Genomic DNA, 22,882 nt, shown 5'->3' on the forward strand with positions numbered 1-22,882 from the left:
CTCAGAGCCTGGAGCCTGTTTCCGATTCTGTGTCTCCCTCTCTCTCTCTGCCCCTCCCCCGTTCATGCTCTGTCTCTCTCTGTCCCAAAAATAAATAAACGTTGAAAAAAAAAATTAAAAAAATAAAATAAAAACCTGATGCTTTGGGGGTGCCTGAGTGGCTTGGTCTGTTGAGCATCCAGCTTCCGCCCAGGTCATGGTCTCACGGTTTGTGGGTTCAAGCCCTGCGTTGGGCTCTGTGGTGACAGCTCAGAGCCTTGGAGCCTGCTTCGGATTCTGTTTCTCTCTCTCTCTCTCAAAAATAAACATTAAAAAAAAAAACAAAAAACCTGATGCTTTGGCCCTATACCTCAGAGATTCTGTTAGGGCTTTGACCTAAACATCTACAGGTGAATCCAGTAGCAGCTAAGGGTAAGAACTGCTGGTATAAAGAATGGAATGCTAAACTTTAAAGCTCGTGGGTGGTTAAGTTGGTTAAGTGTCCCACTCTTGATTTTGGCTTAGGTTATGATCTCATAGTCATGGGATCAAGCACCCCATTTGGCTCCATGCTGTGGAGACTGCTTAAGATTCTCTCTACCCTTCCCCTGCTGCTCATGCTGTCTCCTTCTCAAAAAAAAAAAAAAAAAAAGGCTACCTTATGTTTAGTTTATTTTTACTAGTGATATTTCACAGTTTTTCCCAATGCGTAAAAACAATGCCTTTATCTTCTCAATTATTTCTTGTGGGGATGAGGAAGGGAGATGTTATACTTCATGGATGGCCCTAACAGAAGCCTGTTCAGTTCATGTGAAGGCTCTTAAAAAGAAAGAGAGGGGTGGGGAGGGAGGAAGGAAGGAAGGAAAAGAAAGTGGGATTATTACTTTGCAAGGACTTAGATTACAACTGTTAATAGGGTAAATATTCCCTCCCCCACTTGTGCTTTGTCTCTGTCTTCTCTCTCACAAAAATAAATAAATGTTAAAAATAAAATTAAATAAATAAATAAATAAATAAATAAATAAAGGGGGGCACATGGGTGGCTCAGTCGGTTAAGTGTCTGACTTCGGCTCAGGTCATGATCTCACGGTTCATGAGTTTGAGCCCTGCGTCAGGCTCTGTGCTGACAGCTCAGAGCCTGGAGCCTGCTTTGGATTCTGTCTCTCTCTCTCTCTCTCTCTCTCTCTCTGCCCCTCCTCCATGTGTGCTCTCTGTCAAAAATAAATAAATAAACATCAAAAAAATACATAAGCAGTGTAGGGCTGAAATGCTTGCTTTAGGTATTCATAATTCAGACTCTCATCTGGTTGCTCCACTGATCCCTAGAGCAGTGTTTCTCAAATTGTGTTGTCCACCCAACGTCGTCCTCTGCATTGTTGAAGATAGTTCACCACAATCCCCACTGGGTCAGTGCTTCAGCCGGAAGGGAAGGAAACAAGGAGGGGCCTACCTGTTGACTCTAAGGTTTGTCCTGGAAGTTGTACATTATCCCTTCCATTCACATTCCCTTGGCCAAAACTTAGTCACATGACCATACCCAAAGGAGGCAAGGTGTAGTCTTTATCCTGGAACATATCTGCCCAGCAAATTTGGAGATTCTATTACTAAATAAGTGTGGCTATTGGAGTCAGCTGGCAGTCATTGCCACAGAGGAAAAACAATACTTATGTGTTGGCTATGATGATTTTAAGGTGTCAAATGGAGCTTTTGAGTACGTAGTTGGATAGATTTATAGAGCTAAGTAAAGTTCCATCACAAAGAGAGATATAAATTAAAAGGCAACAGAATATAGATAATATTTGAATCTTTGGCACTGGATAAAATTACTTAAAACAGTAAAGACAGAAGAGAAGAAATCCCAGGACTGCAATATTTAGAACTCTGGTTGAGAAAGAGGAACCAACAAACTGAGAAGGAGCATCCAGTGAAAGGAAACCATTTGAGAGGCTCAGTGACAGCAAATTCTACCGATTAGTCAAATCATGGGGATGGATAATTCAACATTTCAGCAGAAAGGACTCACTGGTGAACTTGATATGTTTCGGTGGAATGATGGGGATGAAAGCCCAGCTGGAGTAGTTAAGGAAAGAACTGGGGTGCAGAAAGAGAGAAGAAGTACAACTCCTCTTTGGAGGAGTTTTACAATGAATGGGAGCAGAGAAATGGGCAGTAATTTGAGTGGGATAGGAGTCGGATGAGAAGGAGATATTTTTATTGTTTTAATCAGATGGAAAATATGATTACCTGCAGAGTTGTGAAGAGATACCCACAGAGCCCTCTCCACTTCCCCAGTGATGTCACCTCTTTCTTGGCCTCAGCAGTGCTATCATCATGTCTGAAAGGAAAACCCATTGAGATCTACATGTTTTTGCCAAGGCTTCCTTAATCCTGCCTTCCTATACTCTCCCTACACTCATGGCTTCACTATGATAATTGGCCTTACAGACTATCATGAGTAATCTAAACACATCCTATACCCCTCTTTCTATCAGCATCCACTATAAGTCCAAGACTCCCAGGTATCACTCCACCATCCCCCTTACCTGATTCAATCTTATACCCTTCCATATGCCTCAAACATCCTAAACTGAGAGGCCATCATAGGCAAAAGCCTCATACCTTCACCCTTTTGTCTGAACACTCCCTTCACCAAATTTGGCATCTACTTAAGGGCACTGACTCTCCCATTGCCCTCTCTAATGGGAGCTGTTGTCTTTTCCAGACCCTCTAACCAAAGTATGTCGAGGTAGAGTGAGGTTCTTCCCAGTTTCCCATTTTGGCTGCCCGCCTATCCCTCTCTCCTCACCAAAACTCTTCAACTCTTTAAAAGCTCATACTGGCAGAGCATTCCATATGATACCCTATTTTCCAAAGTCGTAGATCCCTAGATCTATGATTTTAGCACTGGACTTTCTGCCTGACTTTTTCAGCACTTCTCCTATCATCGTTCTCAGTGGTGTCAATATCCAAGTAGACAATCTTTCCAATACTCAGTCCTTTGACCTCTCCTCCTCCAGCCATCTTGTTTTCCACACAACTGCAGCCAACCACTCCCATTGGTTTATCTTAGAGCAGTAATTTTTTGGTATTTGTTAAATTTTTTTTAATTAAAAAAAAATTTTTTTTTAGAGTATGAGCAGGGGAGTGGGGCAGAGGGATAAAGAGAATCTTAAGCAGGCTCCATGCTCATAGCACAGAGCCCTGACACAGGGCTTGAGCCCATGACCCTGGGATCATGACCTGAGCCAAAATCAAGAGGTGGACACTCAACCGACTGAGCTACCCAGGCTCCCCTAGACCTAGTAATTTCAAACTTTATTGCTTGTATATTCCTAAAAGAATTTTGAAAAACTATGTATTGTCTTGCACACTTTTTTCTTTTAGAAGTGCAATGCAAACAGAAAAAAAAAGTGTAATGCAAAGCAATCTTAATGTTCTCCCTTAACAAAGGTTCATATATGTCTCTCTCATTTCAATCCACTTGCTCAACTAACCATATTGTTGGTGTCATTTAATTCTTTTCTCTATTTGGCTAAAATAGGGAATCTAAGCCTTGACTTGTACCTTTTCACCTGAACTTACTTGGCTCCGTCAGTGACCAAACCAAGTGGAATCTCTACTCCACATTCAAAATTGCCTCCATTTGTCTTACTCAATTTTTGGGTAAAGACTCTAGTGACAGCAAGATCACAATGCATAAACTACAAGAGGTTTTGCAAGACTTGTACATAAAACTGGATAGCTCCAAAACATTAAAAGAACTACAGTCCTAGGTGCTGTCCAGAGTGCCAGCATCTGTGTGATTAAACAGCTTGGAAATTTTGGAGAATGGCTCTGACTTCAGTCAATGCCTCCCACATTTTAAGTTGACACTTAATATGTTCCTAGGTGTGAGTTCCATTTTGTTAATAAAAAGTATTAAACATCATACAAAATGAAGACTATAAGTGGAAAACTATCTTAAGATTTGATATAACTATGGGAATGCAAGCTGGTGCAGCCACTCTGGAAAACAGTATGGAGGTTCCTCAAAAAAAACAACAACAACAACAACAACAACAACTAAAAACAGAACTACCCGACGACCCAGCAATTGCACTACTAGGTATTTATCCAAGGGATACAAGTGTGCTGTTTTGAAAGGACACTTCCCCCCCCCCATGTTTATAGCAGCACTATCAACAATAGCCAAAGTATGGAAAGAGCCCAAATGTCCATCAATGGATGAATGGATAAAGAACATGTGGTATACATATATACAATGGAGTATTACTTGGCAATCAAAAAGAATGAAATCTTGCCATTTACAACTATGTGGATGGAACTAGAGGGAATTATGCTAAGTGAAATTAGTCAGAGAAAGACAAAAATCATATGACTTCACTCATATGAGGACTTTAAGAGACAAAACAGATGAACATAAGGGAAGGGAAACAAAAATAATATAAAAACAGGGAGGGAGACAAAACAGAAGAGACTCATAAATATGGAGAACAAACAGAGGGTTACTGGAGGGGGTGGGGGAGGGGGGATGGGCCAAATGGGTAAGGGGCACTAAGGAATCTACTCCTGAAATCATTGTTGCACTATATGCTAAGTAATTTGGAAATAAATTTTTTATTTTTTTAAATGTTTATTTTATTTTTTGAGACAGAGAGAGACACAGCATGAGCAGGGAAGGGGCAGAGAGAGAGACAGACACAGAGTGTGAAGCAGGCTCCAGGCTCTGAGCTGTCAGCACAGAGCCTGACGCGGGGCTCGAACTCACGAACTGTGAGATTGTGATCTGAGCCGAAGTCGGACGCTTAACCGACTGAGCCACCCAGGCGCCCCTGGATTTAAATTTTTTTAAAAATTAGATTAAAAAAAAGATTTGATATAACTAAGTTAAATAAATATTTATTTAACTGAATAAATACTGTAAAGTTTCTCCATTTCTATTTTATTCAATACCTCTTAAAAATTTTAGTAGTCCTGGGGTGCCTGGGTGGCTCAGTTGGTTAAGCGTCTGACTTTGGCTCAGGTCATGATCTTGTGGTTTTTGAGTTCGAGCCCCACATCAGGCTCTGTGTTGACAGCTCAGAGCCTGGAGTCTGCTTCAGATTCTGTGTCTATGTCTCGGCCCCTCCCCTGCTCATGCTCTGTGTCTGTCTGTCTCTCAATAATAAATAAACGTTAAAAAATTTTTTTTTTAATTTTAGTAGTCCTGCAAAATAGTCAAGTTGCTTTCAAAAGAATCAAGGTCACTAATTTTATGGTATCTTCTGTTTGGAATTCAGAAGACCCTAACATAGGCCAACATGTCCTGTTTCTAACTGGACTTCAGCCTCAGCAAAAATAAGTATAAAATGAAGAAAGACAGATTTGAGGTGTCTTGATTAATCACTCTAGGGGGCTGCCCAAAAACAAGAATCCAGTTTATTCCTTTGGCACTCAGGAGAATTTCACCCCAGGGTAACGGATCCTAACAAGGTTTCACTTGGGTAAAAGGTAAGCCTTTCTTTTGTAAAATGGACTATTAGTCTTAGGCATATTCATTTTGGGAAAGGGTACCTGTGGAAGCTGAAGAGCTGGAAATTGATTCCCTTAAATGTATCTGTGTAAGGCAGAACTAAAATATATTGTCAGACACCAGGATAGTGTCACTTTTGGTGTGGGGGAAGGGGGTGGGGTGGAGAATATTACCAAAGTCTTGTTGCTTTTATTCCCTGATCATCTCTTTAGTATCTTTATTTCTCTGAATGTCCATGGCTACTACCCTGGACATGCTATTTCTAAATCTTTTTTTTTTAATTAAAAAAAATGCTTATTTATTTTTGAGAGAGAGAGAGAGAGAGAGAGCGAGAGAGAGAGCGAGCACGAGTTGGGGAGGGGCACAGAGAGGGAAACACAGAATCCAAAGCAGGCTCCAGGCTGTGAACTATCAGCACAGATCCTGACATGGGGTTGGAACTCATGAACTGTGAGATCATGACCTGAGCTGAAGTTGGATGTTTAGCTGACTGAGCCACCCAGGCCGCCCCAGCTAGTATTGATATTCTGATTTAATTTCTGAGATTGTACTGTTTCAAAGATTATGATTATTATCAAAATACTAACAAAGAATGTAAAGTGAATACTAGGTAGAAAAATGATTAATTCAAAACAAAGGGAAGAAATAATATAAAAGTAATTTTTATCACAAAACTAACTGCAGTGGGAACTTTATTTTTATTTATTTTTTAAATATTTATTTATTTTGAGAGAGAGAGAAGGAGCATGCAAGTGGGGGAGGGGCAGAGAGAGAGGGAGAGAGAGAATCCCAAGCAGGGTCTACACTCAGCTCAGAGCCCTAGGTGGGCTGGATTTCATCAACTGTTGAGGTCATGACCTGAGCAGAAATCAAGTCAGATACTGACTGAGCCACCCAGATGCCCCTCTAAAAGGAAATTTAAATCTATTTATATGCCAAGTTCAAAAAGATAACTCTATTATAGTACAATATTTGTCACATATATTGCAATTACTTATTCACTTATCTCTTCTACTAGCTTGTGAGCTTTGGAAAAAGGAATTGGGTCTTAATCCATTTTGCATCTTTGGTCTCCAGGATAATGTCTAACACACAATAGGCACTAGATATTTGTTGGATAAATGAATCCATACAATACAGAATATTGCATAGAATATACAACACCTACATATCTTATCATACTTTCTACAATCTATAGCAAACTGTTTAAGCAGTATCCATGAGCTTTCTTTTTTTTTTTTTTCAATTTTTTAACGCTGATTTTTTTATTTTGTGTCTTTATTTTTGAGAGGCAGAGACAGAGCACAAACGGGGGAGGGGCAGAGAGAGAGGGAGACCCAGAATGGAAGCAGGCCCCAAGCTCCGAGCTGTCAGCACAGAGCCTAATGCAGGGCTGGAACCTACAAACTGCAAGGTCATGACCTGAGCCGAGGTCGGACACTCAACCCACTGAGCCACCCAGGCGCCCCTAACATTTATTCATTTTTGAGAGACAGAGAGATAGTGCAAGCAGGGCAGAGGCAGAGAGAGAGGGAGACACAGAATCTGAAGCAGGCTCCAGGCTCTGAGTTGTCAATACAGAGCCCAACCTGGGGCTCAACCCACGAACCGTGAGATGAAGTCAGATACTTAACCGACTGAACCACCTAGACTCAGCCCCTTCATAAGCTTGCTTAAGATTGTCATGATCCTGTCAAGAAAACCATCATCCTAGGGTTCCTAGCTGGCTCAGTTGGAGGAGCATGTGACTCTTGCTGTCCTGTCAGGAGTTGGAGCGCCATGTTGAGTATAGAGATTAGAAATAAAACTTAAAAGGGGCACCTGGGTGGCTCAGTCAGTTAACTGTGGGACTTCAGCTCAGGTCATGATTTCTGGGTTCAGGAGTCTGAGCCCAGCATGGAGCTCTGTGCTGACAGCTCAGAGCCTGGAACCTGCTTGGATTCTGTGTCTCCCTCTCTCTCAGTCCCTCCCCCCGGCTCACACTCTGTGTTTCTCTCTCTCTCAAAAATAAATAAACATAAAAAAAAAAAGAATAAAACTTTTAAAAAACTTACAAAAACCCCTCATCATCTATCAGGTATTTTTTTTTTCAACGTTTTTTTTTTTTTTTTTTTTTTTTATTTATGGGACAGACAGAGACAGAGCATGAGCGGGGGAGGGGCAGAGAGAGAGGGAGACACAGAATCGGAAACAGGCTCCAGGCTCTGAGCCATCAGCCCAGAGCCCGACGCGGGGCTCGAACTCACGGACCGTGAGATCGTGACCTGGCTGAAGTCGGACGCTTAACCGACTGCGCCACCCAGGCGCCCCTATCAGGTATTTTAATGTGCCTTTATAAACTTCTAAACACATTCCTTATGACGCTGTATTTAATAATCGTCTTTGACTTCGAGTACAAAAATTATGTGAGGAACACACAAGAAAAGTCATGACTTCTTTTCTTCTTAGATTTGAGGTTTAAGATGATTCTGTAAGGGAGAAAGAGAATAGAACTAACCTCATTAAAAACGGGAAGTCTCCATACATTAATTTTAGTCTTCCTGATAGCACGGAACTTGCATGTTGCAAATTATCTGCTACGTATCATGCACAGACATCCCAAATCCCGAATTTGGCAGGAGTATCTCTGGAAAATATGGCTGGGAGGGCGTGGGTGTTATGCTTTTCCTCCCAGGGATCAGGCGGAGGCACTAACTAGTCCAGTCATGACAGGACTCAGCATCCTAGCCCAAGAGATCTGACTAAACCTTGGGCCTCTGGCCCGGAGTACGTGGGAGGGGAGTAAGCCCCGGCTCAGTGGGACCCGCAAAATCTCGGGGGCCGAAACACTAGGCCACCCGTTCGGGCTGCTGCTGAGACCGGAAAGGGGCGGGACCTTCCGGTCCCCCCGCGCCGCAGCCGGCTGGCTCAGTACCCCCGCAACCCTAGATTATGTCCGACGTGGCGCCCACGCGGCGCCACCTCAGCGCCGGCAGTCAGCGGGGACGAGGACACAGAAAGCGAAGGGGGCCTGGCACACTAGCGCCCGGCGTGGCGGTACCTGGAGCCGCAGCCCACGGGCCTCAGCGGCCTTGACGCGCACGCAGCTCCGCCCAGTGCCGCTCGCGGTAGGGGCGGGACAGCTGAGCTGGCCCGAGCGGATTCGCCCAGGTTCGGCTGGGGGCGGAGCCTCCCCTCCTAGCTATGACTAGCTCCTCCCCGTCTCCCCGCCCCTGGGGCCCGCAGGAAATAGGGGCGGGCCCCGGGGCCTAGTGTGGCGGGAGGAGGAGCAGGGATGCGGTGGAGTGCAGAGTCCGGGAGGGCCTGACTGCGGGGGAATGAAGCCTCCGCCTTCTCGGGCAGGAGCTTTTAAATACGGGTTCGGCCCGGGACTCTGGGTGCAGTGCTTGGCAGCCTGAGGGAGGGGCGTGCAGTGAGGGGAGGTCAGGCGGAGCAGAGCGAGAGTGAAGAAGCTGCGGCAGCGCGGCGGGTAGCGAGGAGCTGTCCGAGCCGTCGGGATAGGAGGGGCCGCTGCGCTTGGTGTCTGGAAGTGGGTAAGCGCCTTGCCCGGGCTCGCCCCGCCGCCCCGTCGGGAAAGTCCCGGGTCCCGGCGGGATGTGCAGGGAGCGGGGCGGGGGAGTGCGCGCTGCTCTCGGTCGCGCTGTGCGCTCGGTCCAGGGCTCCCCAGTCTCAACGACCCTGGCCTCCTTTGGGCTCAGGGTGGGAATCGCCTTTTGGTCCTCTGCCCTGAGGATGGAATAGCTTGAGCTTTTTATTCTAGACTCGCGAGTCTTCCAGCCGCTTCTCTTTCTGCTTTTTCTCACTTTCTGGCTTGAAACAAATGAGATTTCCCCAGAAAGCCAAACGTCCACCTAAGGAAGTCGTCCTCTGGTTAGGGACCCCATTTTGATCTCAGAGTCATAGTCTTTTGTTTGTGTTTAGTCTGTTCACCTGGGGAGCTGCTTGCTTTCCTTCTGTCACTAGCCTTAAGAAACTACAATGAAAACGAAGCTAGAAAGCCCTTTTGAGGGCGAAATCCTATCTATCCCACGATAGACATTCTATCGTGACATCTGCATGGGCTGTCCTGGAATCCATTGTTGGCAGCCACACCGTATAGTTGCTTTATTTCATGTCGGGGAAGGCCTCCTTGGGTGCTTCAGGAGATCATGTTTGTGTGAGACCTTGAAAAATCATACTTCTTATATATAGGAAGATAGCTGACTAGGCTTGAATATTCTGGTATATAGAAAGGAGGGATTCACTGCTAGGGAGCTTTTCACGGATATACAGAGGAGTAGCTGTCCATTGACTGCCCTCAAAGACACAGTGAGTCTTTGAGTTTCTTCAAACCCCCTAAGAAATGGAGAACAGTAGTCTGGTCTGTTTCTTCAGGGAGGTTCTGGAAATGAAAGAGCTTACTGTCTGTTCTGAGATGTGCTTGTTAGTACCCAGCATCTAGTTTAAGGTAAGTGGTAGACAATCCTGATTGAAAGGATCGCCTTTCTTCTCCCATTGCTGTACTCCTTTCTGGGACATAAAATCTGTAACTAATAAGCATACTTTATCTTCCCTCTTATTACTTTCATAGCTTTATATGATGCCCTTTAGATACAATGTTAACATTGCCTTTCTCACTGAAGAAATATTTTTCTTGGGTCAGGCATCTGTTAGTACTTAATTTTTGGAAATGACTAAGGTTGATTGTGTGTGTGTGTGTGTGTGTGTGTGTGTGTGTGTGAAGTTGATGTATCCAACTATAACGTCCATTGCCTTAGCTACTGGATAATTATGCAGGGTATACTGAAGCGATTATATTCAGCGTAGATTGTAATAGGGACTTCGATATTTGTTAGCCACATCTTCTAGGTTGAAGTATTGATCTGAATTTATAAAATTTTAGGTGAAGAGTAGTTTTGGAACAGCCTAGTTTGTTGAGATTTTCCCAAAATACAGAGGTGAAAGCTCATTTCAAATTGATACATTCAGTAAGCAAACATTCCCATTTCCCTGACAGCACAACAGAAGGTCAGAAAGTACACAAAAGTAGAAATGGAATATGGAATCAGAAGACATCTGTGTCAGCCACAGTATATCACTAACACTGTATCAAGCTGCATAATAAAGTTTATTGAAGATTTTATTAAAACTTTCAAGTGACCATTAATGGAGACTTGCACAGATTCTACATCTAGCTTCTTTAGTAATTTCCCCATTGTCATCTACAAGCCATGCTTCATATGAAATAGCAATGCAGGGTAACCCAAAACACATGTAGTTCTATAATATAGGTCCATCAATAGTTTACCCCAGCTGCTATATGTAAGGCATGGTGAATACAGCCTGGCAATCAAGGTGGATAAGAAGTAACTCTGGAAAGGCATGAAATTCTACATAAAAAAGAGGATGATAGAATTCTGGACAATTTCAGCAAAGATACAATGATTAGCCATCTGAGCTAAAGCTATTCAGCTAACAGTCTTCATCTCAAACAGGCTCTCATGGAGAGCTACTCATTCATTCAGTTAGTATTTATTGAGAGCCTACTGTTCTAAGTGCTGAGGTAACAGCCACAGATAGGAACTGTTAGCCTAGGAGCATGTTATTAAACTGTGAGCTCCTTGAACCCAAGAGTTGCATCATGTAGACATTCAATCTATGTTTATATAATAATGTTAACAGAGCCTGTTCTGGTTGAGATTGAGGGCATAGGATGCCCTAATAACCTGTTGGCTATGGGATTAAATGGTAACCCCAAAACATCCTCTGGTCCAAAAATACTTTGAAATTCTTTTTGTGTATTCTAGATATACCGGTTGTGATAAGAGAGGCTGGCTAGCTGTTCAGTAAGGGAGTTACAGTGTGATAGTTCTTTAGGTTCATCACAGTTCAGAACTTGATCTTCTGCCTTGCATATCTGGAAGGTAGATTTATTTTTTCCTCCATGGACCCAGAGTTAATGAGGCTTTAGATGTTAATTTACAATGATTAAACTCATAAAAGACTAATGGATACACCAGAATGAAACTTTGGTATTAGAGTAGGGAAATTTTATTACAGTGCCTGGAATTCTTCTGTCCCAAATCTGGGTCACCCCTTGCTAGTGTTATCCTGGGAATCTGAATTCATAAGAGAGAGTGGAATCAGAGCAAAGAATCTAAGGAGAACATTCCATCCAGGCATTGGGAAAGCCTATTCTTGCCCCACCTCTGTGCAACCAGAACACTTCTGACTTCCAGATTCTGTGTCATTCTTCTCTAGACAGTGTTGAAATAAACACCACGTCATTCTTGTTCTTAACTCCCTCTTTCCAGGCTGCTGGCTGATCCTCCTTTTTATTTTCCTTCAGTGGAATTTATTAGATTTTAGCTGCACTAATGCCATTGATTGTCATGGCTACTTTCAACTATGTTACTTTAACTTGTTAAATTATAGTCTCCTTAATGTCATGGACATGCTTCCCTGAAAGGGGCACTCGAGACCCACTTTCAATTCATTTCTACCCTACGAGACAGTTATTACCTCTGGGGACCTGGCTGTCTTAGTTGGTAGAGCACGCAACTCTTGATCTCAGGGTTGTAAATTCAAGCCCCACGTTGGATGTAGAGATTACTTAAAGATAAAAAAAACTAGGGAGCCTGGATGGCTCAGTCAGTTAAGCATCTGACTTTGGCTCAGGTTGTGATCTCACGGTTCATGAGTTCGAGCCATCCATCTGGCTCTTTGCTGTCAGCACAGAGCCCACTTGGGATCCTCTGTCTCCCTCCCTATCTGCCCCTACCCTGCTCAGTGCGTGCTTCTCTCTCTAAAATAAATAATAAAAAATAAATAAAATTAAAGAGACAGTTATTACCTCTTACCACTTCTTAATACCCATATTTTTATCCAGCTAGGCAGATCTCACTTCTCTGGACTCCTTTCTGTATATGAGTCCTTATTTATTCCTTTTTTTTTCATCTGGAATGCCCTCCCCCACTTCCCATTTCTTTCTATATCCTACTTACTCTTTTTTTTTTTTAAGTTTTTATTTATTTATGTTGAGAGAGAGAGAGAGAGGAGGCAGGGGAGGGACAGAGAGAGGGAGAGAGAATCCCAAGCAGGCTCCACACTATCAGCACAGAGCCTGATGTGGGGCTGGAACTCATGAACCATGAGATCATGAAATCAAGAGCCAGATGCCCAACTGACTGAGCCACCCAGGTACCCCTCTCTCTTTTTTTTTTTTTTTTAATGTTTTTTAAATGTTTATCCATTTTTGAGAGAGAGAGAGAGAGGACACGTGCACACACACACACACACACACACACACCCTCCCCCACCCCCCCCACACACATGAGTGTGAGTAGGCGTAGAGAGAGAGGGAGACAGAAACCCAAGCCAACTAACTCCACTGTCAGCACAGAGCCCAGATCAGGGCTTGAACTCACAAACTGTGAGATCATGACCTGAGCCAAAATAAAGAGTCAGATACTTAATGACTGAGCCATCCTGGTGCCCACTATATCCTACTTACTCTTTAGGCCAAGCTTAGATTCTACATTTCCCTGATGTAGATACCTTCTTATTTTGATTCTCCCCCGCGCGCCCCCCCTGCTTTGGACTTTAGCATTCATTTTGTCATTTAATTGATTATACTGCCTCATATGTTACTTGGGTGCTATTAACTCCTTTTCATCTTTTTTTTTTTTTTTTTTAATTTTTTTTTTCAACGTTTATTTATTTTTGGGACAGAGAGAGACAGAGCATGAACGGGGGAGGGGCAGAGAGAGAGGGAGACACAGAATCAGAAACAGGCTCCAGTCTCCGAGCCATCAGCCCAGAGCCTGACGCAGGGCTCGAACTCCCGGACCGCGAGATCGTGACCTGGCTGAAGTCGGACGCTCAACCGACTGCGCCACCCAGGCGCCCCCTCCTTTTCATCTTTTAAGTCAGCTTAAGAGTCACCTTCTCACATTAAAAAATTAATAAAAAAAAAATTTAAAAAAGGTAGTTGGGTGGCTCAGTTGGTTGAGCATCTGACTTCAGCTGAGGTCATGATCTCACCGTTCCTGGGTTTGAGGCCTATATAGGGGTCGGCACAAAGCCCACTTCAGATCCTCTGTCCCCACCCCACCCCTCCTCCAGTTGCACATGCTGTCTCTCAAAAACAAATAAACCTTAAAAAAAAAGTCATCTTCTCAAGTCCTTCTTTAACTTACCCTATCTAAAGTAGTTCTTTCCCCATAGTGTCTCTGTCTCTCGCCTACCTGTTTATTGCCTTTATATGGAATTATCACAACTGCCATTATTTTGTTTTATAGAATATAACTATGTAAGAGTAGGAACTGTACCTGTCCTGTTCACTAGTGTATCCACAGTACATAGAACAATAGTGGCTGTAACATAGAAAGGTGTTTAATAAATGTTTTTCAATTGAATTTTTCCCTAAATAAATTGTTAAATTCTTGAATGTCAGGACCTGTGTCTGTGGCCAGATTCTCTGCTGTGCCCACACGGTAGACCCTTATATTGGGAATATGAATTTTTCATGAAGGAGAACAAGGGACTAGGCCTGAAGCAAGTTGAAGCAATATTTCCAAAACTGGATGCCAAGCTGTTTCTACTATAGGGGTACAGACAGTGGCAGTGAATGCCAGAGACACATCTTTGGTAAGCCTGTTCCAGGCTCGGCTGTCCCACAGGTGAGAGCTTTTCAGAACATTCCCCTGACCTTTAGCCACTTGGCAGTCCCAGTGTAGTCTTTTCCTCCTAGCAATTTCTCTGTCTCCTTGTGTACAGGGCACTTGAGGCCTGGAGAGTAGTAAAAGGCAGAACTGAAGAGTAGAAGAAGGGTGAAGAAATGAAAGATGGATGGTTGCCAGAAGTAAATTTTGTCAGGCTTAGTATTTTTCTTGGGGTGAGTTTTAGAACCATGGAAGTTTAATAGGAATATCATGTTTGTGTGACTTCATAGGTGATAGTAGGGAACTCTTAACTCATTTATTTAGATTATTTTTTAAAAAACCAGTATACATAGTATGGTAGCAGTTTATTTATTTGTGAAAGAGGGACAGAGGAGTGAGGGAGGGAGGGGCAGAGAGAGGGAGAGAGAATCCCAAGCAGCCTCTGCACTGTCAGCACAGAGCCCAAATCAGGGCTCAAACTCACAAACTATGAGGTCATGACCTGAGCTGAAATAAAGAGTCAGACACTTAACGACTGAGCCACCGAGGTACCACCCCCCTCTCATTTATTTAGGTTATAAAAGAGAGAATCTACCAGGGGCACCTGGCTAGCTCAGTTGGGAGAGTATGTGACTCTTGATCTCAGTGTCATGAGTTCAAGACCCACGTTGGGCATGGATCCTACTTAAAAAATAATGAATAAATGTGGGGCACCTGGGTGGCTCAGTCGGTTGGGCATCCCTTTGGCTTGTGTCATTATCTCACCGTTCGTAGGTTTGAGCCCTGCATCAGGCTCTGTGCTGATAGCTCAGAGCCTGGAGCCTACTTCAGATTCTGTGTCCCGAACCATGAGATCATGACCTGAGCCGAAGTCAGACTCTCAACTGACTGAGCCACCCAGGTGCCCTAAGAAGGGATTATTAGAATATATATTTGTATTCACTTGTACTGTATAAGAAATACTGGAAGGAGACACAAATAACTAATAAAAGGGTTGCTGGTAGAAGCAAAGTAGTGGGTAGCAAAGTAGATAGGAATGAGGTAGATATGAGGCTTCTTACTATATACCTTGTTATACAGATTTAATTTGAACCATATGTATTTATTACCTATTCAAAGCAAAAAAATTTAAAAATGTTTTTTGTATGTGTATCACTAAGAATATTGCTTTCTTTTGTAGAATCAATAGATTCCAAGTTTTGCTCATATTTACTGTTTTACCAAATTTCTGTTCTTTTTAAAGTTTTTTAGGGCCACTTAAGTGGCTCAGTTGGTTAAGAGTCCGACTCTTGATTTTGGCTCAGTTCGTGACCACGTCTAACTCCAGGCTAGGTGTGCAGCCTGCTTAGGATTCTCTCTCTCTGACCCTCTTCTGCTCATGCCTTCGTGCACTCTCTCTCTCAAAATAAACATTTTTTAAAAAATAAAGTTTTTTAAAGGTCATTAGAGATAGACTCTGAGTTGATATCTTCTAAACATGGCCTCTGAAGATTGATTTATAAACGAGATTGTTTCTTTTTTTATGTTAATATTTTGGCAATTTGCAAAGCTCAGCTTTGTGTTTTTTTTTTTATATATATATGAAATTTATGGTCAAATTGGTTTCCGTACAACACCCAGTGCTCATCCCAACAGGTGCCCTCCTCAATGACCATCACCCACTTTCCCCTCCCTCCCACCTCCCATCAACCCTCAGTTTATTCTCAGTTTTTAAGAGTCTCTTCTGGTTTGGCTCCCTCCCTCTCTCACCTTTTTTTTTTCCTTCCCGTAGCCTCCCCCAGGGTCTTCTGTTAAGTTTCTCAGGATCCACATAAGAGTGAAAACATATGGTATTTGTCTTTCTCTGTATGCCTTATTTCACTTAGCATAACACTCTCCAGTTCCATTCATGTTGCTACAAAAGGCCATATTTCATTCATTCTCATTGCCACGTAGTATTCCGTTGTATATATAAACCACAATTTCTTTATCCATTCATCAGTTGAGGGACATTTAGGCTTTTTCCATAATTTGGCTATTGTTGAAAGTGCTGCTATAAACATTCAGGATACTTGTATTGGTTGTTCAGCTTATTCTCTTCCAGTAAGGAAATCTACCCAGAAAACCAGCAATTAAAACATTGTTTGATTATAGATTTAGATTGAAGAGAATTGGATCATCTTAATTATGTAGTTTGTGTCTTTTTTCACGATCGGGTTGTACTTGCCCATCATTATAATGAGATCAGCCTTCCATAGTACCTTCTCTGATCCATGCAGGAGTATACTAACAAATTCTTAAGTTCTCTGATTACCATTTTCCTTCTCCTTGGAATCGGTGAATGGGTTAGATTAGATGATGCCAGAGGTCTTGGCAAGGACTAAAATTCTAAGAATCTGATCAGTTTGACAGTTCTTGTTCTCTTTATAATGAATTAACTGACATTCTTATATGTAAATCAGTACCTTTGTCATTTTGATTAGTGTGAATCAATTCACCTAAATGGCTTTTGAAAACCCATCAAAGTCTGTGTAACAGCTTTGGTAACTACAGAATTACTTTCCTTTAACCATCTCATAGTTTCTGATTAAAGTTGAAATGGAGTTTAAGATCATTGTCAAATACCTAAAAATAAACTGCTGAAGCCAAAATATATAGGGAATATGACCACAGAAACCAATTCTAGACTTTCAGACTAATCTTATTATCTGCCATGTTTCTTAATATCTGTCATGTTAGTCTAAACCTGCCATAAGGCTGACCTTTGTAAACCAGCATTTATTTAAGCGAGAATTGCATTGGTGTGTTTACCCTTGAATTTTCCCTCAGCAATCAAAGTTCCCCTGGTGTAGTAGGGGTCTAAGTAAGGTTTTGTTTTGTGTCTTGAATTTCTAATTATTAGATCATTATAACTTTTGTGGCACTTCAGTAATATCAGTTATATTTTTTTCCATGTTTGGTGCTAATGCAGCCGAGAACGAACTAGGTCATCCAACTGGAAGGTTACGTATTATCACTGTTTTAATAATGCTTAATGAGTGTGAATGCAGGAAATATTTCCAGATATTTGTAACCTTGACAGTTTTTATAAAGTGTGATAAATGTGCAGTGTGATTTCTTTAAATTTTCTGTTTTCAATAGAATAGTCTTACCGCTTTCCTTCTAGTTCAATCATGTTTGAAATTAAGAAGATTTGTTGCATTGGTGCGGGCTATGTTGGAGGACCTACATGTAGTGTCATTGCTCATATGTGCCCTGAAATCAGAGTAACGGTTGTTGATGTCAATGAATCAAGAATCAATGCATGGAACTCTCCTACTCTCCCTATTTATGAGGTAAAACCATACTAAACAACTCTTTGTTCTTATGTTCTTTGTTTTCTTACTGTTTTTGTTAAATAAATTACTATTAATGTAGAAATCTATGACTACAGCTGATAAGAAACTAAGTGAGAAATCTAGGTCCACATGTTATGGACATTACAATTATAGTTATGTCAAGTATGCCCAGGGAAAATGGGAGGAAATATATTAGAATATTAATAATGGTTGTATTAGTGCAATGAGAATGTGGGTAATTTTTTTCTCTCGTCTTTTTTCTCATTTTGTCTGTTAATATGGTTACCATATTGTAAATAGTAAAATTTTAAAAGGGTATTCTATAAAATTAAAATGGTAGAACTGTGGATGTTTATAATATTAATTCATGTAAGTCTATTATATTTGGGCGTTATTGTACTTAGGTAAACCGTGGGTGGATAAATGATGTCTTTTATATCTAGTACCTAGTATCACAAATTTGTTTAATTGAAATTTCAAAACTTCTGTGAATTTAGATAGTGTATAGTTAGGAAAATATGCTTCTATTTTATTAAGCTATGTGGATCCCATTTTTTAAAATTTCACTGTAAAATGAGTTCATGAATATTATGCTTTTGAAACCCAGCAGAGAAGCATTTGAGAATTTGATGGTAGCATTTTCTTCCCAACATTAATATATTCTCCTTTTTTCCTTCAGGAAAACTTTGTTATTTGTAAGATTGTAATCAACCGTAGTCTTTAAATGTATTAGTCCTTTGGAAGGGAAGTCTCAACCAGGTTTATAGGCATATGAAATATAGAAATCCATGAAAAAGCACCCACAGAATAGTAGCTACCCAACATCATGGATTTAATCCTATCGGAATCACACTTAGAACAAAAAAGCAAACCTCTGAATTGTGCCTTCTGTTTGTACTTTACCCTTTCTTTTTCTACCGAATGAACTACCCATAAATACTTTAGTACTACCCATAAGTACTTTAGTACTATAAATACTTTAGTGCTATAGCATTTCTTTCCCTGTTATGACATTACTACTATATTTGGCTTTGGAGAATTTTAAAAAACATTTTGGAAACATAAGAATTTTAGAATTCTGATAACCATAAAAGGGCCGCAAATCATTTGAAACCCATATTTGTACCCAATCATTCAGTAATCAGTTCTGCCAGCAGCGTACTCTAGTTTTCAGAAACAAAGGGCGCCCGTCAGAATGGCTAAAATTACTACTACTGACAATACTAAGAGTCAACAAGGATTTAGAGCAATTGGACGTTTATACATTGCTGGTCAGAATGTAGACTGGTATAGCCACTTTCAAAACTGCTTGGCAGTATTTACTAAAGCTGAAAATATTCAGAGTCTGACCCAGCAAATCCACTTGTTGGTGTATATCCAATAGAAATGCATACATATGTGTGGCCAAAAGACAGATATTAACAGTGTTATTCATAATAGCCCCAAATGGGAAGCAGCCTAAATGTTAATCAGTGTTGGAATGGATACACAAATTATAGCATAATCCTGCAATAAAATACTATACTGCACTGAAAATCAATGAAACTACTCCTACATGCAGGAATATGGTTTGAGGTACCTGGGTGGCCCAGTCAGTTAAGTATCCGACTCTTGGTTTTGGCTTGGGTCGTTGTCTCCCGGTTTGTGAGATCGAGCCCTCACTGGGCTCTGTGCTGCCAGTGCAGAGCCTGCTTGGGATTCTCTCTCCCATCTCTCTCTGACCCTGTCTCACTCACACGTGCTCTCTCCCTCTCTCTCAAAATAAATAAACTTTAAAAAATTTAAGAAAGGATATGGTTAACTTCTCCCAAAGTGTTGTGTTGCCAGACACAGAGTAGTACATACTGTATAATTTCATTTGCATAAAATTTAAATATAAGCAAATTAATCTCTGATTATAGAATTCAGCATGATTATAATTTGAGCAGTGGTAGTGACTAGAAGAGGGCACAGGCATACTGCAGGTTCTGATTTACAGTTAATGTTATAATTCTCATTATAAATAATGGTTACACAAGTGTGTTCAGTTGTGAAAATTGAGCTATATACTTTTCTATACTAATATATATGCATTTTTATGTATTTTGTTTTACTTCAATACAAATTTTATTTAAAAACAAAAAAAAAGGTATCCTGAATTAGAAAAAATATAAGCTATCTATAATGTATTGGAATTTGACATTTTTCTTGGAGAAAACAAAAAAATCAGCTGGCCAGGCATATTTCATGGCCAGATTCTTATTGTAGATGTTACTATTTATATTAATTGAAATCTGAAACTCTTCTTCCTAAGACTTCAGTGCTTGAAATTTAAAATAGGGGCACTTGACTGGCTCAGTTGGTAGAGCATCTGACTTCTCATCTTGAGGTCAGGAGTTCGAGCCCCATGTTGAGCATAAGCCTTCTTAAAAAAAAAAAAAAAGTATGTTGTACATTGACACTGAATCCAGTTGGGATATATAGTTAGATTGAGAGAGTTAAGATCTAAAATTATTTCTTTTCCATATCATACTTGTTTTTTCTCAATAACCTTTTATAAACAAAGAAACAAGCATTTATTATTTTTGTGCTTTTATTTTGTAGATAAAGTTTTTCTTCTTTAAATCTCTTTAAAAAGAATATAAAGGATTTGAAAGTCTAGCTAGAGGTGCTCATTAGAAACTCATTAGAAGCAATGTCTGAGTTCTCAAAACCTTGAAATCTCATAATTGTATTGGCTTAAGTTTTATTTTTATGTCATTTTCTAAAAAATCCATTTATTTATTTTGAGAGAAAGAGAGCACGCATGTGTGTGGGGGAGGGATAGACAGAGAGGGAGAGAGAGATTCCTAAGCAGGCTCCATGCTGTCAGTGCAGAGCCCCACACCGGGCTCGATCTCACAAACTGTGAGATCATGACCTGAGCTGAAACCAAGAATCAGACGCTTAACCAACTGAGCTACCCAGGTGCCTTTTTTATGTCATTTTAATATGTCTGTTCCAGAAAATTAGATGATACCATAAGCAGCTATTTTAGTTCTGTGCTATTTAGTGTAGCCTACAAAAGAAATGAAATCTTTTTCCGAAATCCACTGGTTTTGGAGGTTAAAAACATGACACTGCTACTTTAAAATTCTAGAAGGAATTGTCTCAGCAAGTAGAATGATTTTCCTCTTAGCAAGTGAATGACTTCAGGCTTTCTTAGACATCAGTTAAAAGATGCTCACTTAAGGAATTTATAAATCAGAAAATAAAGGTGATTTCTATAAGTTGTGTTTAAAAAAAAGCAACAACAACTTGGGGAATGAATTGTGTGACCCAATTTTCCATTTTCAAAGATATATTAGGCCTTTGTTCTGTTTTTATTTCTTTATTTTATGTTGTAAAATTATGTATTCCTATACATTTTCTTGGCCATATTGGAGATGTAAAATGTTACATGAAATGTCAAACAGGAAGAATTATAAAAGAAGAAAAAACAAATGGTGGGTTTAACTGGAATTCACAATGCTCTCTGAATTGCTTTATTGAGTAGCTTATATTTGTTGTTACTAGTTGTAACTTTATGCTTACCTGCCTTGGACAAGGCAAAAGAATACTTTTATGTCCAGAGCAGCCTTGAACACCTTTGTAATCACCTTGCTGTTGTAAATCTGTATCCTATAATGCATTTAAAAACCAATGACCAAATAAATACTTGTTTTCAAGGATAATTATAAAAATCTGTGGCATTGATTTTTCATTGTAAATACTATGTTTTCAGGTCAGAAGTCTCTAATTGTGACTAACGTTTAACTCATGGTCACTGATAGAGAAATACTACAATATGTAATTATAGCATTTAATATGCCCCTTTGAGTACCCAGTCTCCTTGAGAGTTGTTCTGCCATCACTCCATCTACTCTGAGACTAACTAATTAGAGAAATATTTAGAAGGAAACATGATAGGACTTGATTGTTGATCATAAAAGAAGGATGAAGGGGACACGTGGGTGGCTCAGTTGGTTAAGGTCTGACTCTTGATTTCAGCTCAGATCATGATCTCACGGTTTATGGGGTTGGCATGGAGCCTGCTTGGGATTCTCTCCCTCTCTCTCTCTCTCTCTCTCTCTCTCTCTCTCCCCCCCCCCCCCCCAAATAAATAAGCCTTAAAAATACTTTCTTAAAGAAAGGTGAAGGAGAGGAAGGAATCAAGAATAATATCCAGGTTTCCAATTTGGATGACAGGTGCATGATTGTGCTACTAATTGAGTTCAAGAATGCAGGATGTTGTGGAGGATAGTGGGAGATAAAATGGCAAGTTCTGTTTTGTCCTACTTAGTTATAGAGGCTTTGGGAAATCCAAGTAGAGATGTTCAGGAGGCAGTTGGATATGTATCCGAAGTTTAGGCAAATGATTCAGGGCTGGAAGTGTAAAGTTAGGAATGTACAGGTAGTAGTTGAAATCAGAGTAATTGAACTCTCCCAAGAAGAGTCTGTAGAGAGAACAGAGCATTAGTCAAGGACAGAACCCAGGAAAACGCTAATGTTTGATGGTAGGTGGAGAAGAAAATGCCATAGGGAAGCAATGAAGAGTAGTTCATCGAAGGTGAACCAAAATCAGAAGAGTTTTAGTAGTGCAAGCCCCTATAAAGATGTACAGTTGACCCTGTGGGGGTGTGGGGCGTTGACCCTATTTTGTATACTGCATTCTTAAAGTAAACTACAGAAAAGAAAGTGTTATTAAGAAAACCATAAAAGGGGCACGTGGGTGGCTCATTCGGTTAAATGTCTGACTCTTGGGCTCAGCATGACCTGATCTCATGTCATGATCTCATGGTTCCTGTGTTCAGTCCCTGTGTTGGGCTCTGCGCTGACAAATGTGGAGCCTGCTTGGGATTCTCTGTCTTTCTCTCTGTGCCTCCCCTGCTCACTCTCTCTCTCAAAATAAATAAATAAATATTTAAAAAAATCATAAGAGGAAATACATTGACAATATGGTACTATATTCATTGAAAAAAAATTCACATATAAGCAGACCGGTGCAGTTCAAATCTGTGTTGTAATGTAATTCTATACACTTAGGTTATCTCATATGACTGGTAAACTGTGTGTACAACTCCTTCTTTTTTCTTTTTAGCCAGGACTAAAAGAAGTGGTAGAATCCTGCCGAGGAAAAAATCTATTTTTTTCTACCGATATTGATGATGCCATTAAAGAAGCTGATCTTGTATTTATTTCTGTAAGTATTTTCATTTGCTGTGTGAGGTTTTTTAAAAATTTCTTTTTAATGTTTATTTATTTTTGAGAGAGAGAGAGACAGAGACAGAGTGTGAGTGGGGAAGGGGCAGAGAGAGAGACACACACAGAATCTGAAGCAGGCTCCAGGCTCTGAGCTGTCTGCACAGAGCCCAACGTGGGCTCAAACCCCACAAGCCATGAGATCATAACCTGAGCCAAAGTGGGACACTGAA

The 22,882-nt window shown here is 40.8% G+C and overlaps 1 protein-coding gene and 1 long non-coding RNA gene across 2 annotated transcripts in view; one reads left to right on the forward strand and one right to left on the reverse strand.

Annotated features, from left to right (window-relative positions):
• The window catches only part of LOC121036803 (uncharacterized), a 15,628-nt gene extending 7,218 nt beyond the window's left edge, over nucleotides 1-8,410 (reverse strand). The window contains exon 1 of the long non-coding RNA XR_005793479.1: nucleotides 7,989-8,410. This is a non-coding gene — a long non-coding RNA (uncharacterized LOC121036803). The remainder of the gene's footprint in view (nucleotides 1-7,988) is intronic.
• A 356-nt stretch (nucleotides 8,411-8,766) lies between these two features.
• The window catches only part of UGDH (UDP-glucose 6-dehydrogenase), a 31,862-nt gene continuing 17,746 nt past the window's right edge, over nucleotides 8,767-22,882 (forward strand). The window contains exons 1-3 of the mRNA XM_040485344.1: nucleotides 8,767-9,024; nucleotides 17,279-17,447; nucleotides 22,549-22,650. Coding sequence (XP_040341278.1) covers nucleotides 17,286-17,447; nucleotides 22,549-22,650 — 264 coding nt within the window. The 5' untranslated portion in view covers nucleotides 8,767-9,024; nucleotides 17,279-17,285. The remainder of the gene's footprint in view (nucleotides 9,025-17,278; nucleotides 17,448-22,548; nucleotides 22,651-22,882) is intronic.

Source organism: Herpailurus yagouaroundi, unplaced genomic scaffold, assembly GCF_014898765.1.
Source record: "Herpailurus yagouaroundi ecotype Mexico unplaced genomic scaffold, PumYag 28, whole genome shotgun sequence".
Classification (NCBI taxonomy): domain Eukaryota; kingdom Metazoa; phylum Chordata; class Mammalia; order Carnivora; family Felidae; genus Herpailurus; species Herpailurus yagouaroundi.